Consider the following 15722-nt stretch of genomic DNA (forward strand, 5'->3'; position numbering starts at 1 on the left):
TAAACTTTGATACATTCCTTACCTTTCTATTTGTATGGAAAAAGCAAAAAGAATAGCTAATAACCTTAGCTTATTGAGGAAACTAAGGTTTAGAATGATATAACTTAACTACCAGAAGTTATGCAACTGATAAATAGAAGAACTAGGACTCAGCTCCAAGTTTGTCAGATTAAAGCCAATGCTCTTATCTATGTATCTGTTAAATTACTGTGCCAACAGCTTATCTTTAGATAATTGAATAAGTGTGGATCTTTACATAATTCATGTCTCACAAATTACAGTTTCCTATATGCCAGATTGTTTTCTTACAGTAAAAATTATTTGGTAAGTTAGCTTATTTCAGTCTTTCAATAGTTGTATTTACTCATTTACTCAACTAATATTTACCAAGCTCTCAGGAAAAGAAAGCAAACTAAACAGACATAATCCCTAACCTCTTGAAACTATTTCCACATCAAAAACTTGGTGATCTATTCACAGTAGTCACTGTGAGAAGTTCTTACATTATTCTAGAGATGGGTCTATTATTTAAAAATTTTGCAGTGCTGTTTTTTCAGAATTTCCTTTACAGCCTACCTCTTAATCTTCACCAAATCCAAAATGAAGGTTTCCTCTTAGGGTATGTATTTTAATTCGGAAACAACTAAACACCTCCAAGCCTAACAGCAGCAAATAAGCTACATGGTCAAGTTAATGAATTCCTTTTTTCTTTTGCATTGAGTTAATCAGCACCCTGTCTTGTTCATTAAGATTGTGAATTAAAGTATGATGGGCTATTTCTCTGACTTTGAAAATAAATCTAACACAGTTCTATCAAAGAATTCTATTTTTTTCTAGCAATAAGTGACAGAATTCTTAGGATATTATTTCTAAAGCACCCAAGCCAGCTTTGAAGAGAAAAATTCATATGTTTTAACACTTTTTAAAATAGACAATGTCACTGGTTTGTAGACATACTCTATACATACCCTTACTTGGTCTGTATTTGAACAGAGAAAAGGATATGGGATATAACATACAAAGATATAAAGAAAGGGAAAAATGCCGAAGTGGTGCAGTGGGTTTTTCAGGGCCATGTGAGAGAATAATACAAATAATAACGGTCCTGCTTCTGTTTTTGGTATTTATGTTTGGTGGGGCCCACTCCATCCCTGCCCAACAGTAATGCCGCTTTTATCCACCCTTCCTGTTCTCTCGCATTCTAATGATGTTGGGTCATATAAATTATGAAATGTGATGTAGTTATTTGGGGAGTGCCTTTCTCTCCAGTAGAGATAAGCTCCTTTAAAGCTGATCACATATGATGCATTACTGTTTATATCTCTGAATTTTATCCATCTTACAAATAATATCAAGTGAGTGAATGATGAATATGTGGACAGAAGAGATTCTGTGTAAGACAGATTTACAGGATGGCATGCAATTGTATATAAAATTCTAGAAGGAATAAATGCGGGATATGTTGTAGTCAGAGGTAAAAAGGAAGAACTAAGAAAAAAAAGTCAGAAAATTTTAATTACTAACAAATAGCATCTGTTAGGCATTAGAATATACCTGAGATCAAATTAGACTTGTGCAAGAAGGAAGACATAGTTAAAAGAAAGTGTGTCTGAAGCACATGTGTACTTCATACTGTTTACACTTCTGGTCATATCAAGCTCTGAAGGGCAAAGGACGATCAGATGTTGTTATACTCTGTAGAAAGAGTTTTTGTCATAAAAATTAATAATAAAGAGTTTTCAGTATTTTAAGTGTTTTTCCTCATTAAATATTATTGTTTTTCAACTTAAAATTTTACAGGTACCCATAAGATATTGGACATACAAGGATCCAGGATCCATTAAGACTCTGTCACCTTGAGCCAAGGATTTATTTGATACTCCTCTCCATCTTTTATTCATATCAATTAACATATTTCAAAAAAGAATTAACACATTTACCATCAGGAAATTTAAAACAAAAATTGTTCTACCCAGACTTTCCAATGCCGAAGAATAGCAAGGTGGTAAAAAGAGAATTAGACGATGAAGTTATTGAGTCTGTTAAAGACCTTCTTTCCAATGAAGACTCAGCTGATGATGCTTTTAAGAAGAGTGAACTAATTGTTGATGTTCAAGAAGAGAAAGATATAGATGCTGAAGAAGAGTCCGAAGTCGAGGATGAAAGGCCGGCTTGGAACAGTAAGCTACAGTACATCTTGGCCCAAGTTGGATTTTCTGTAGGTTTAGGAAATGTGTGGCGATTCCCATACCTATGTCAGAAGAATGGAGGCGGTAAGTTTGGGGGTTGTTTTTGTTTTTGTTTTTGGTTTCTGTTGTTAAGAGTGATACATTACTGAATAAATTGCAATTGACTGTCTTGAATCGCTCGTGTTGTTTCTGCAGCCTCATTATTTCAGAAGCCACGGATTCCACTGTAAAGCCAGGGAGATTCCTTTGTTGGAAGTGAGCTCAGTTGTGTTTTCGGATTAGGTTTCCGTAGGAGCAGATGGCTTGTTATGAATACTCAAAGATTGCTTGAGGGGAATACATTCTCAGATTTTTTCTGTGGATGCTATTAAACATTGCTAAATTACTGACCTTTCTAACAAAAATGTTAGAGGCATCCCTTGTGCCTGTCAGTTATTCTCTTTGGCAAAAAACCCAAAGTTTCCGGTATAAGACAGTACTGGTGAAATAAGTCAGAAAGAGTGTTCTCTCCACAATTTATTAACTCTGAATTTTAAATTATTTCACTTTTCAAAAACAAAATTGCATATAATTTAGAATAATTGTGGTATTGAAGTGCTGACCAGAACTTTGTAGATCCCAGGAGAAGGGATTTAACCAGATAATTAATGTAATGGCAGACATTCTTCATCCTTAGATATAATATATATTTTATTTCTAATGCTGCAGTATTTGGGGACAATGCTTAGTTTCAAAGAAAACTTCAAAGAAGTTAGCATCCTTAATTTCATTTGTTTTAAAGATTTTATTTATTTGAGGGAGAGAGAAAAAGCAGGAGAGAACGAGGGGGTGGGGCTGAGAGAGAGGGAGAAACAGACTCCCCACAGAGCAGGGAGCCCAAATCCATGCGGAGGCTCCATCCCAGAACTGGGATTACGACCTGTGCCAAAGGCAGATGCTTAACCCACTGAGCCACCCAGGAAGCCCTTAATCTTAAACAAAAATATCTCCCATACATAACATTCTAGTTTTTTGGATTTTTGCATATAACTAGTAACAGTTATTTAGCAAAAATTATCTTAAATATCAGGAAAAAAGCATCTACAAAGGAATGGATTGTTCAGGTAGGACACAGGCTCTATAGTACACCAAAGTCAAATAATATTAACTAACATTTGGGTTGAACTTTGTTACTTATATATAGGAAACTATTAAATGGAAACTCTTAAAATAATAGTTTTATTGGAAACTATTAAAATAAATGTGGTCAAAAATTAAGTATTATATTAACTACATTTTAGCACACAAAGGGTAGAAAGAATATTTTGGTATTTGATTCCAGTTTGTGATAGTTTTGTTGACTGGCCAAAGATATGGTTTTATATCTGATGTACAAATCAAATGAAATAAGTATAATCATACGTGAAAATTCTTTTTAGAGTATGAGATAAAAAGTTGAGGTCTTCTGATGACAAAATATGTTAAAGATCTTGTTTAGTTTATTCAATTAGGCACAAAACAGCAGGTTTGGAAAAAGTTGCCTGTTTGATGTATCAGTCTGAGAGGTAAAAATCAATACAGGAAGTCTGTGATACACTACGCATCCCTCCCCTACGCTGGAAGCTCCTTGCTAGTCATTAACACTACATATGAATTATTTATCAAATCAGCTATAAGCAGCTACATACTACCCTGCTTTTGTTTCTCAGGGGCCAGCCCATTTGCCAAGACTAGCAGAAGATGAATTCTGATTTTTAAGCCTTTTACCTCATGAGCCTTACTGGCCAGACTGTTAAGGAAGAAGACTGTCTTGGCTGAAGTCACCTTGCCTTCCATTTAATACCATTTTTGTCTAGGGAGAACTCAAAGGATTTCATATTTAGGAATTAGTCTTTAACAAAAATTGCTCCTCCTCATTTTCATATGTAGAGTCAAAATGTTCTTCCTACTATTGTTTCCTCCCTTTTAATCACAAATACTAGACAGTGATGTTATAAGATGCCAGTGGAATTTATTGTTTCAAAATGGTGTCAGGGAACAAAAGTCTGTACACAACATGCAGTTTAGCATTGAGCCTTCCAGGTATTTGAGTAGTGTTTTCTGGCTGTTTAGTCAAATAGCCTCAGACTAACTTGAATCTCATTTGTCACTTGAGGCACTTCATGAGTAATACAACTAAAAAGTGGTAGACCCAGGCGCCTGGGTGGTTCAGTCTGTTGGGTGTCTGCCTTCAGCTCAGGTCATGATCCCAGGGTCCTAGGATCGAGTCCCACCTCGGGATCCCTCCTCAGCTTGGTCTGCGTCTCCCTCTACCCCTCCCCCCGGCTCACACTCTCTTTCTTAAAGTAAAAAAAAAAAAAAAAAGAAGTGATAGACCAAGCATGAGTTGATTTGTCCGAAGATATTAAACTTAAAAGTACAATGGTTAAACTTAATAAGTAGTGTAATATAGAAGCCACCAGCCCAAGTTTTGAATTCAATTTGGCCTTGAAGCCTGGCTCTTCCCAACACTAACCATGTGACCTTTTACAAGTTAACTTACTTCTTCCGGTTTAGTTCCCACACCTGTAAAGTGATAATAATGGTACTTACCCCACTGGATTCTTGTAAATACATGTTAACATCCTTGTATGAGTGGCAAGTAGTAAATGCTCAGTTATATCTCAGTTATGATGTTTTTATTTAGTTAAATTATTTAATGATGACTATTTTTAATATGGGGGCTAACAGTAATTTGAGTTAGAAGAGAAAGCTAAGCATCTAACAGCATGCCATGCACATATAACTGAGGAAAGATTCCCAGTGAATTCCGTTTTAATTCATTCTGTCTCTAGTTATTTACACATACGTAAATTCATTCACATTCTAGGATTAGGTGCCTGTATGCACTTTCAGTCCTTTGGGAAACATTTTCAGATCATTAGCACCAACGTTCCTAATCTTTTTAGAGTTAGGTATTTTATCATTCTGTTTTATGAGTTCATGCATCCATGCTTTACATTACATACCCATCTGTAGAATCAACTCAAGTCCAAAGGACTGCAAATCAGTCATAAGAAAGTAGAGATTTTCTGTGGACCACTATATTAGGGAAATTCTTGTTATGTGGTCATTATTTCAGAGCTATATAGAGAAACGGAGATAAATACCTTGAAAAAAGAAAAGTTTACTTCTTTAACATAATAGCTACCAGAAAAATTTGAATAGCTTCCAAAATCTATTCAATACCATTAAACACTTTTTTAAAATGGAAAAATAGGGGCACCCGGGTGGCTTAGTCATTGGACATCTGCCTTCAGCTCAGGTCATAATCCTGAGATCCTGGGATGGAGCCCCACTTCAGGCTCTCTGCTCAGCGGGAAGTTTTGTTTCTCCCTGTCTCACTCCCCCTGCCTGTGTTCCCTCTCTTGATATGGTTTTCCTCATCAAATAAATAAATAAAATCTTTAAAAAATAAAATAAAATAAAATAAAATAAAATAAAATAAAATAAAATAATATAAAATAAAATAAAATAAAATAGGAAAATACAATAATGGCCTCTTATTTGAAAAGGGCATTGACACCATCAGTTTCATGACTGACTTGACAGTCTCTGGTTGGACAAAGCTCCAGATAAGAAATCTGAATGTAGGAAGTCCATTTTAGTGGTTACTTAATGAACAATTTGCATATGTATTTTTATGTAGGAATTGATACATTTCACATTTAACTTTATCAGTTAAGAGAGCCTAATATTAACATTGTCAAACCACTTTAAAATCATTAGTCATATGTCTTAATTTGAGATTTGGCTATAAGATAATTTTCTTAAGTATGGAAACCTTACTACATGGATATATATATATTTGCACATGTATTTTACAATAGTTATTAAATATTTAGTGCCTCACTCAGCCTCACTGCCCCTTCACAGAATTTTCAAAAATTAAAAAATTCCTTTTGGGGTGCCTGGGTAGCTTGGTTTGTTAAGCTTCTGACTCTTGATTGTGGCTCAGGTCATGATCTCAGGGTTGTGAGATCCAGCCATGTGACAGGTTCCACACTGGGCATGGATTCTGCTTAAGACTCTCTTCTCCCTCTGCCCTCCCAACCCCTCAGCACCCCTCAGAATGCAAACATGCTCTCTGTCTCTCTTAAAAAAAAAAAAAATTCTGAAACATATTATTTATTTTTTTAGATTTTATTTATTTATTTGACAGACAAGTAGGCAGAGAGGCAGGCAGAGACAGAGAGAGGAGAAAGCAGACTCCTTGCTGAGCGGAGAGCCCGATGCAGGACTTGATCTTAGGACCCTGGGATCATAACCTGAGCCGAAGGCAGAGGCTTTAACCCACTGACTCACCCAGGCGCCCCTGAAACTTATTTTTTAAATGAAGTGTATATAGGAAAAAAATTACATTTGTCTGAGGTAGAAATTCTTTTTCCTTTTCCTTTTTTTTTTTTCTTTTTCAATCTAGGCAGCCATTTTTTCCTCCCCTATTGTTATTTAGGGGAAAAAGTAAACTTTAATACTATAAAATCTCATTCATTCTAATTTATCTAGTTTGGAATGCATGTTTAGTTGAGTTTGAATAATATTTAATAAATGACTTCATGAGCATTGTGTGAGTGAGAATTCCAGGAATTTGTGGAACCTACTTGAGAAAATAATTAATTTTAAGGAATCAGTTTTTTTTAAATGGAATATGAAGTTGTTTTACCCTTTCAATAAAATGAAATTAAAACTTTATATTTTCACTTTAAAAAATATTTATTTATTAATTTGACAGAGATCACAAGTAGGCAGAGAGGCAGGCAGAGAGAGAGGAAGAGAAAGAGGCTCTCCACTGAGCAGAGGGTCTCATGTGGGGCTGGATCCTAGGACCTTGGGATCATGACCTGAGCTGAAGGCAGAGGCTTTAACCCACTGAACCACCCAGGCTCCCCTATATTTTCATTTTTATTATAGTTATTTATTAAAAGAAACTCTATGTAGCAGTCACATTCAGGTTTCAAATACTAGAAAGGTTAAAATGGTGTAGTTGCATTTTCTTTAGAGTCTTTTGTAATTATACTATATAGAAGTTCAAATATTTTATGAAATATTCAAAATTAGTGTATTCTCTACTGTGACTGTTGAAAATGTCATCTATTTTATTTGTTCTTGTCTCTGTAGGTGCATATCTTTTGCCATATTTAATACTGCTACTGGTAATAGGTATTCCCCTTTTTTTCCTGGAACTCTCTGTGGGTCAAAGAATTCGGCGAGGAAGCATTGGTGTGTGGAATTACATAAGCCCTAAACTGGGTGGCATTGGATTTGCAAGTTGTGTAGTAAGTTTCCTAGTATGGTACATGCCATATAACTTTTACAGGGTTTATAATTGTGTGGTTTGCATTTAAATGAAACCTTTTGAGTGTATATTTCCATTCAACTCTTTAATCAGGTTTTTAAAAAACACCATTGGAGTTTGTGCTAATACTCTAACCAAGCTGTAAATACTAACACAGTTCATCTTGATAATGCATGTTCTTAAGATCTAACATGGACATCTATTTAGAAAAAATAAGGTGTCCCAAATAAAAATGAAATGAGGAGGATTTTTAATAGGTTAAATGGGGTTTTATGCATTTCATTCTTGTTCCAAAGGAAGGGGCATGGGAGGTGTAACGTCATCTCACTATTTTGTTTTGCAGGTGTGCTTTTTTGTGGCTCTCTACTACAATGTCATCATTGGCTGGAGTCTGTTTTATTTTTCTCAGTCTTTTCAGCAACCTCTTCCTTGGGATCAATGTCCTTTGGTGAAAAATGCTTCAAACACTTGTAAGACCTGTATCTTGTAGTGTTTTGGTATAGAATGATCATAAAGTTGCTGATGAGATTTTGAGGGTTTTTTTTTCTCTTTTTTAAAAATAAGGTGGGAAAAAAAAAATAAGGTCAAAAAATCTTTCCAAAATTGTCATAACAAGCTTTTCTCACTTTTAGGATTGGCATACTTAGAGTGAAGACTGATAACACCATCTAATTTTTACTAGCTCTTCCTAAGTTATTTTATCATGCCGTGTGACATTAGGGTCAAATATCATAACCCTTCAGTTGCTAATTTTGACAGTTTTTATTTTGTACATCTTTCTTGATGCCTTAAATTTTGGTTAAAATAAATATAACTTTCAGTTATAAAATAAGTAAGTCATGGAGATGCAAAGTACAGCATAAGGAAGATAGTAATACTGCAATAATTGTATGGTGACAGGTTGTAACTATACTTATTGTGGCGAGTATAACGTCACGTACAGAACTGTGGAATCACTATATTGTACACCTGAAATGAATATAACATTCTATGTCAACTATATTTCAGTAACACAAGTTTTTTCTTTTCTTTTTTTTTTTAAAGACCTGCAAGTAATCATAGAGGAGATAAATAAATAAAAATAACGTAGAAAATAGGACAAAAAGAATTTGGATTGAAGTAATTGTTTTTATGCCTTTAGTTCCATTGTTTCATAGTTTTCCCATCATTTATTTTTAAATCCTTAAAAATCATTTAAAATAAATGACAATTCCCTATAGTAGTGATGTCCGGTAAATTTGGAATGCAACTCACATATATAGTCTAAAATTTACTAGTAGCCACATTGAAACAAGTAAGAAGTAGGGGAAATGTTTTTCTTAAAATATTAACATTTCAATAAATAGTTAATATAAAAATTATCGATGTACTCATTTACATTATTTTTCTTGGACTAAGTCTCTGAAATTTTCTTCGCAGTTTGTATTTATAGCACATACCACTTTAGACTAGCTTCATTTCATGAGTCACGTAATGACCAGCAGCTACATACTTGACAGCTCTGTCACAGGAAGTCAGTCTAATAATTCTGGGCATGAAAGGGGCTATAAACCTGATGTGCTTCACTTACTTTGATTAAAAAAAAAAGCTTACACATTCCTATTTCAGAAATGTGTAATAAAAACCACCAGCAAGAATACATGTCTGTGGATTTTTGACAACTTTGCTCAATTGAGTTTTCACTGTGAATTTAAATGCATCTCTAGAATAATAGTACTTTCCTAGGAAATGTTAAGGACTGATTTACAGGCTTACTGGGGAGAAGAAAAATGCCATTACTCTTCCTCCTCTGAAATGATTGTAATATCTTTCTACAGTTGTCGAGCCGGAATGTGAAAAAAGTTCTGCCACCACCTATTACTGGTACAGGGAAGCCCTGAATATTTCCAGTTCCATTTCTGAAAGTGGAGGCTTAAACTGGAAGATGACCGTCTGCTTGCTGGCTGCCTGGGTTGTGGTTTGCTTGGCTATGATCAGAGGCATTCAGTCTTCTGGCAAAGTTAGTATGCTAGACAGAGCCCCTCCTGCTTCTGCTAATCACCACTCCTGTGTATGGTGCCTGCCTCAGGCTCCCCTAGAAATGTCTGTGGACAAGCTACAAGGACCATGTCATTCTAGGGAGTTCAATAATAATCGGTGAGAAGTGGTGCTTTAAAAAATGTGTTCAAATGAAAAGAAAGAACATAAAGACGTGTTTTATAGTGAAAGCTAAAGTCACTCATAATCTTTCCTTATTTCATCAAAGAAATTTTTTGAAATTTTATGTCAATACCTAGAAGATTTGTATTTTTGCTGTTCATTCCGTTGACACCCGTGTTTCAGTTCACTGGTGATGAAGGTGAGACACAAATAGCAGGAGAGCAAGTCCTACAGACCAGGAGATGAGAGTCTCAGACCTAGGGTGCAGCCCTGCTGGGTCCTGAAGTGGCAGAGCTGGGTCTGAGGCCACTGGCAAGGCCCTGGGGGCAGAGCTCAGTTGGGGGAAGGGGTGGTGGGGCGGAAGGGGAGGCACTCTAATGAGAGGCTTTGCAGCTTAAGAGAGAGGAATTCACATTTTATTGCAATTGTGTTAAAGATCCCTGGAGTGCATGACTCAGGAGTAAGATAACCTGAGTGGTAGCCTGGAAACTCGGAGAGTATTACCAGTAGGGCAGGACTACGTCTGGATGTTTGACTTTAGCACCTAGATGGATGGTCACCCCATTTGCTGAGACGGAGACGGGTGGCGACATCTTTGGGGGAAAGTCAGAAGTTCTTTTTCTGGGGGCGCCTGGGTGGCTCAGTGGGTTAAGCCGCTGCCTTCAGCTCAGGTCATGATCTCAGGGTCCTGGGATCGAGCCCCGCATCGGGCTCTCTGCTCAGCAGGGAGCCTGCTTCCTCCTCTCTCTGTGCCTGCCTCTCTGCCTGCTTGTCATCTCTCTTCTCTCAAATAAATAAATAAAATCTTTAAAAAAAAAAAAAAAAAAGAAGTTCTTTTTCTGGACCTGAAAAGTTGTAGAGACCTGTTAGGCTTCCACGCTGAGATGTCAAGGAAGCAGTAAATATCTGGTCAGGACAACTGCTTTTCTACGATAAACGTTCGTGTAACTTTGAGTGTGAACACTTGTGAAGCAGGAAGTTAAACCTTGACATTGTTAATTATTCAGAGTCTTAGGAGTCTTAACAGGGGCCCGCTCTCTACTCCAGAAGCTTTACAGAATTACAATGGAATTTTGATTAATGAAAAAAAAAAGGACTCTTTTTTTTTTTTTTTTGCTGTTGCTGTTACCTAAAACAAAAGTACGAATTAGGGAGAAAGCAGCCATTATTTCTCTTAAATTTTGCTTGTCTTGTGAACTATAAGATAAGGACACTGTTCAAGTTACATCATACCTGTGGACTATTTTAAAGCAGTGTAAGTAATAGAGGTTCCCTATTTCTCATTATATCTTAAATAGGATCTTAAATAAATCACATTCCATTGAGACAAATAAGCCACTCTAATATGATGGCCATACAAAGTATTAATAGTACTATTAGTCATGCTATGAAAACAGAGACTGTCAAAATATAGAATAAAATATAATCTTAACTACCGAAAGGAATACAGTCGTTAGTGTGTCTCACTGATATTTACTTTTTTTTTTCTTTGTAGATCATGTACTTTAGTTCTCTGTTCCCATATGTGGTACTTATATGCTTCCTAATCAGAGCACTCCTTTTAAATGGTTCAGTTGATGGCATCCGCCACATGTTTACCCCTAAGGTATGTACTGCATTTCTGTTTAAGCCTTATGATCATAAAAGCATTGTTTACTGTTCACATGTTCCCACAGTTAGATTTAAAGCATAATCGTTCTAACATATGTATACTGGCCTCTTAAATTATAGCTGTTATGTTAACCAGCCTAGAAAAACCAGGGCTTTTAAATATCCATAATTATATCCATCCATTTCCAATTTTAAATGTCCCCGTTTTAGTTCTAGAGTGACAGTCACTATGTGAACTTTAAAAATTCCTTTTATAGTAAATTAATTTCTGATTTTTTTTACATTGATAAATTTTAGGACTTTTCCGTCTTTTTTAAAAAATATTTATTTATTTATTTATTTATTTATTTATTTATTTGATTTATTTGAGAGGGAGTGAGAGAACATGAGCCAGGGGTGGGGGTAACAGAGGGCGAGGGACAAGCCTACTCAGTGCTGAGCAGGGAGTCTGTGGTGATGCTTCGTCCCACAACCCTGAGATCATGACCTGAGCCCAAATCAAGAGTTGGACACTTAACTGACTGAGCCACCCAGGCGCCCCAGGACTTTTCCATCTTTCCTCCGCTTCCTTCTCAATGTCCGTGGCTCTTAACTTTTAGTAATTGACCACTTTGAAAAAAACGATAATAAGATCTTACCAGAGAAATATAATGAGCATATTAATTTGTTTAATGTCTTAGAAGGTTGACAGAAGGCCTAAGAGCCATGAACCCAGGCTTCTGTACTCTAAATCCTGTCTCAGAGAATATCCATGTTCTTATTTTGAGGTTTTGTGCCTTCTAGAATAATAATTACAGTGGCCAGTTTGGGAAGTTTTGTAATCTTTGTAAATGCATATACATTTCAGAAAAGTTCTCATTAGGCTCCACAAAAGGTTCAGAGTTTATGTTCTCTCATCCTCCTTAGAGCTGAACTCAATGCTGGGCACCTTGAACCTGATTATTAATCAGTCCTTCTGGTCTTAGTATAATGATTTGGCAGGAAACAACAAGTTTTGAGGTATAGATACATGTAGTTACTCCCTGACATGAAGTTAACACCTCATTAGTTCACTAACACTATTATAGGCAGACATGGAGTTATAAAGATCAGGTTTCAAAAATTAGTTCAGAAACTGGAAGTTACCTGAAGGGTGAATGTGCATCCAGCATCATGCTGTGGGATTTGGGCAGAAATTAGTTTTCCTGGAATTCTCTGTCACTCCTGGCAACTGCCTGGATACTATGTAAAAGAGGCTGTGTTCTTTGGGTATCAGGTTTCAGCTGAGTGTTCATTCTCTAGTAGCAAAAAATGCTGCCACTGGTATCTGATTTTCTTGACTAATTCAAAAGTCCTGGTTAGCATTTAGAGTTGTTGCAACTCCTCTGTGAATAGCTAGTTAAGATATATAAACTATATAGCTGCATTAGAATTTAAATTGGCTTCAAATGGGCCATATTTATGGTTGAAAAATATTTATATTGTAATATCTAAAAGATTGCTGATTTTAAAACAACCAGCTTTGATATGAACTTCTGGAATATCACCTTATATAAGTTGGCAATTGCTGGGGTGCCTGGGTGGCTCAGTGGGTTAAAGCCTCTGCCTTCGGCTCAGGTCATGATACCAGGGTCCTGGGATTGAGCACTACATCGGGCTCTCTGCTCAGCAAAGAGCCTGCTTCTCCCTCTCTTTCTCTGCCTGCCTCTCTGCCTACTTGTGATCACTCTCTTCCTGTCAAATTAAAAAAAAAAAAAAAAAGTTGGCAATTGCTTGTGACATAATTCTAAATATTTGATTTAAATAGCTATCTTAGGATTCAGCTACTTTGATATGACACTTTTACATGGCCCCATATTTAAAACAATGGCATTATTGACATTTTAACCTAGGACTAGGAATCATTATTAAAGTTAATTCGTTTCTCAGCTCACTTTTCATGGACTATAGATAAAATTGTTAGGTCATAATAACGATAAGTTATCAATTAATTTTTAATTTACATTGTTTGTCCAAGGGGGAAGTAAAGCACACAAACTATCCCCAAAACAGCGAATGGAGATTTAGTTCCCAAATTGGAAGGAAGTGGAATAATGTCTTTAGTAAATGGGTGTTGTCTGCCATCTAGTGGTTAAAGTAGAGATAGATAGTTGAGTGTATTTGAAATCAGTTTTAATGATAGAATGGTAATGTAGCAAAGAGATCAACAAACAGTATGCATATTTCAGTTAAATTTTAAGAAATTATAAATACAGGTGTGATTATGTTTGATGTCTGCCTATAATAACACTATTACAATATTATATAATATTGTATTATATTCAATTTCAGTAATAGTCACTAAAATTGGTAAATTGAACTGAAATTGGGCAATATATCCTAGTAACTAGTAACAGAAATAATTAAATCCTAGTAACTATATTTGAACAAAAAAAATCCTAACATTTGAGAAAATGTGCATTTTGGAGTCCACTTTGGTTCATATTTCCTCTCTACTACCAGAACTGTTATGTAACTTTAAGCAGGTTACTTAACCTTTTCAAGATTCAGATAATGGTAGCAACAAATTTCATTGATTGTTTTGAAGATTAAATGAAATAATCCGTGCAAAGTGGTTATCAGTGTTCCTACCAGTACAGTCCATATACATCAACAATTATTGAACACTTAAGAGTGTGGTAGAGAATGCGATAGAGTGCCATATGGCTTGGGAGTGCCCATCTTCATTTGAAGAAGCTGAAACTCCGGGAGAGCTGCCCCTTATTCGAGATTATACCATTTACAGGTATTAAATGGCAGACTCAGGATCTGAAACTGTGGAACTCATCTTCTTAGCCACATTTGACATTGCCCCCCGTGAGGGCAATCTCGTTGCAATAAAAAAAAGAGATAAAATACCAATTTAAACACTTTAGTTACCCAAATCAAACCTGTTTATTGACATCTGGGTCAGATATGGCTAATATTAATTGTTCCATTTAAAAAATTGGATTATGTACAGTGATAATTGTCTAAGAAGTAAAGCAGAGTTCCTTGAAATATATGTTCAGCACAGGTTCAGAACTGTAGACGTTTGACTCCAAAAGGGTCTTAGAGATGATGTAGTGGAAGTGCTTCAGTTTTCAAAGAAAAAGCTTTCAGAAAACTATTGAAAGGGATGCCTAATACATACATGAATATGAGAAGTACATAGTTAACTCTCCCAAGCTTATAATCTGCTTATTAGCTGCCTTGACTATTAGACTACCCCCAGAAAACACAAAACTTAGAGTGTTAGGTAAATAATGAGATTTTATTGGTAATTAACTTATTTTGCTTTGGAAAGAAAACAAAGACTTAAATAGGAAATGATTTGAAGATAGTTAATTTCAAAATAGTCCTTTTGATTTATTTTAAAGATAACTTAAAAATTCCTATAGAAGTAGAAAGTCTCCATTTGAATAAAATCTCCATCTACCTGATTGTCTTTAGTTTTTCTTACTCATATTTCTTGTCTCACTACTAAGTGAAAACTTTGTTATTTTTACTAAGAACAGATTATTCCCCCAGTTTAAATAAACTTTGGATGCATAAATATCATTATGATATATTTAGATAGTAGAACTAATTCCGTGTAGATTTTTCTGAAGTACTATTTTGCAGCTGACTTCTATTATGTTTAATTTTGAACAGCTTGAAATGATGCTGGAACCCAAGGTCTGGAGAGAAGCTGCTACTCAGGTGTTCTTTGCCTTAGGTCTGGGATTTGGTGGCGTCATCGCCTTTTCAAGCTACAACAAAAGAGACAACAACTGCCACTTTGATGCTGTTCTGGTGTCCTTCATTAATTTTTTTACATCCGTCCTGGCAACATTGGTGGTGTTTGCAGTTCTGGGCTTTAAAGCAAATGTCATAAATGAGAAATGCATAGCAGAGTATGGATATTAATTTCCTCTAGCTTTTGATGGTATAATTATATAAAAAGTATGACCCCCCTCCCCGGACCCGTTGATGTTCATTCATTATGTTGTTCTATTTTTTTAGAAATTCCAAAATGATCGTAAAATTTTTGAAAATGGGCAATATTAGTAAGGATATTATTCCTCATCATATCAACCTTTCATCCGTTACTGCAGAAGATTATCATTTAGTTTATGACATCATTCAAAAAGTGAAAGAAGAAGAATTTCCTGCTCTTCATCTCAATTCCTGTCAAATCGAGGATGAGTTAAATAAAGTGAGTAGCCTCTGTTTAAGCAATACAGTAATTATCACTCGGGTAAAATATGCATTATCCAGAAGACTTCTTTTTGGAAAATGACCTTTCAAATGCCGGCAGAAGATTATGCTGTTTCAAAATTCACATTTTTCATTTCAGAGAACATACTTTTAAAGTTTTTATTTTAATTCCAGTTAGTTAACGTGGTGAATTTAAGGAACAAAACAAACAAGTAAAGAGGAAAACATGAGAGAAATCAAAAGAATGTACTTAAATTATAAATATTTGCTTT

At 35.4% G+C, this 15722-nt stretch overlaps 1 protein-coding gene across 4 annotated transcripts in view; it reads left to right on the top strand.

Annotated features, from left to right (window-relative positions):
• Positions 1–15722, top strand: part of SLC6A15 (solute carrier family 6 member 15) — a 44130-nt gene that overhangs the window by 17280 nt on the left and 11128 nt on the right. For 3 of the 4 annotated variants that reach the window (XM_032346862.1, XM_032346864.1, XM_032346863.1), the window contains exons 2-8: positions 1801–2273; positions 7326–7483; positions 7847–7973; positions 9321–9502; positions 11138–11248; positions 14905–15146; positions 15256–15448. In XM_032346862.1, coding sequence (XP_032202753.1) covers positions 1985–2273; positions 7326–7483; positions 7847–7973; positions 9321–9502; positions 11138–11248; positions 14905–15146; positions 15256–15448 — 1302 coding nt within the window. In that variant the 5' untranslated portion in view covers positions 1801–1984. The other variant, XM_032346865.1, reaches the window with a different exon arrangement.

The sequence above is a fragment of the Mustela erminea genome, chromosome 6, assembly GCF_009829155.1.
Source record: "Mustela erminea isolate mMusErm1 chromosome 6, mMusErm1.Pri, whole genome shotgun sequence".
In the NCBI taxonomy this organism is placed as follows: Eukaryota; Metazoa; Chordata; class Mammalia; order Carnivora; family Mustelidae; genus Mustela; species Mustela erminea.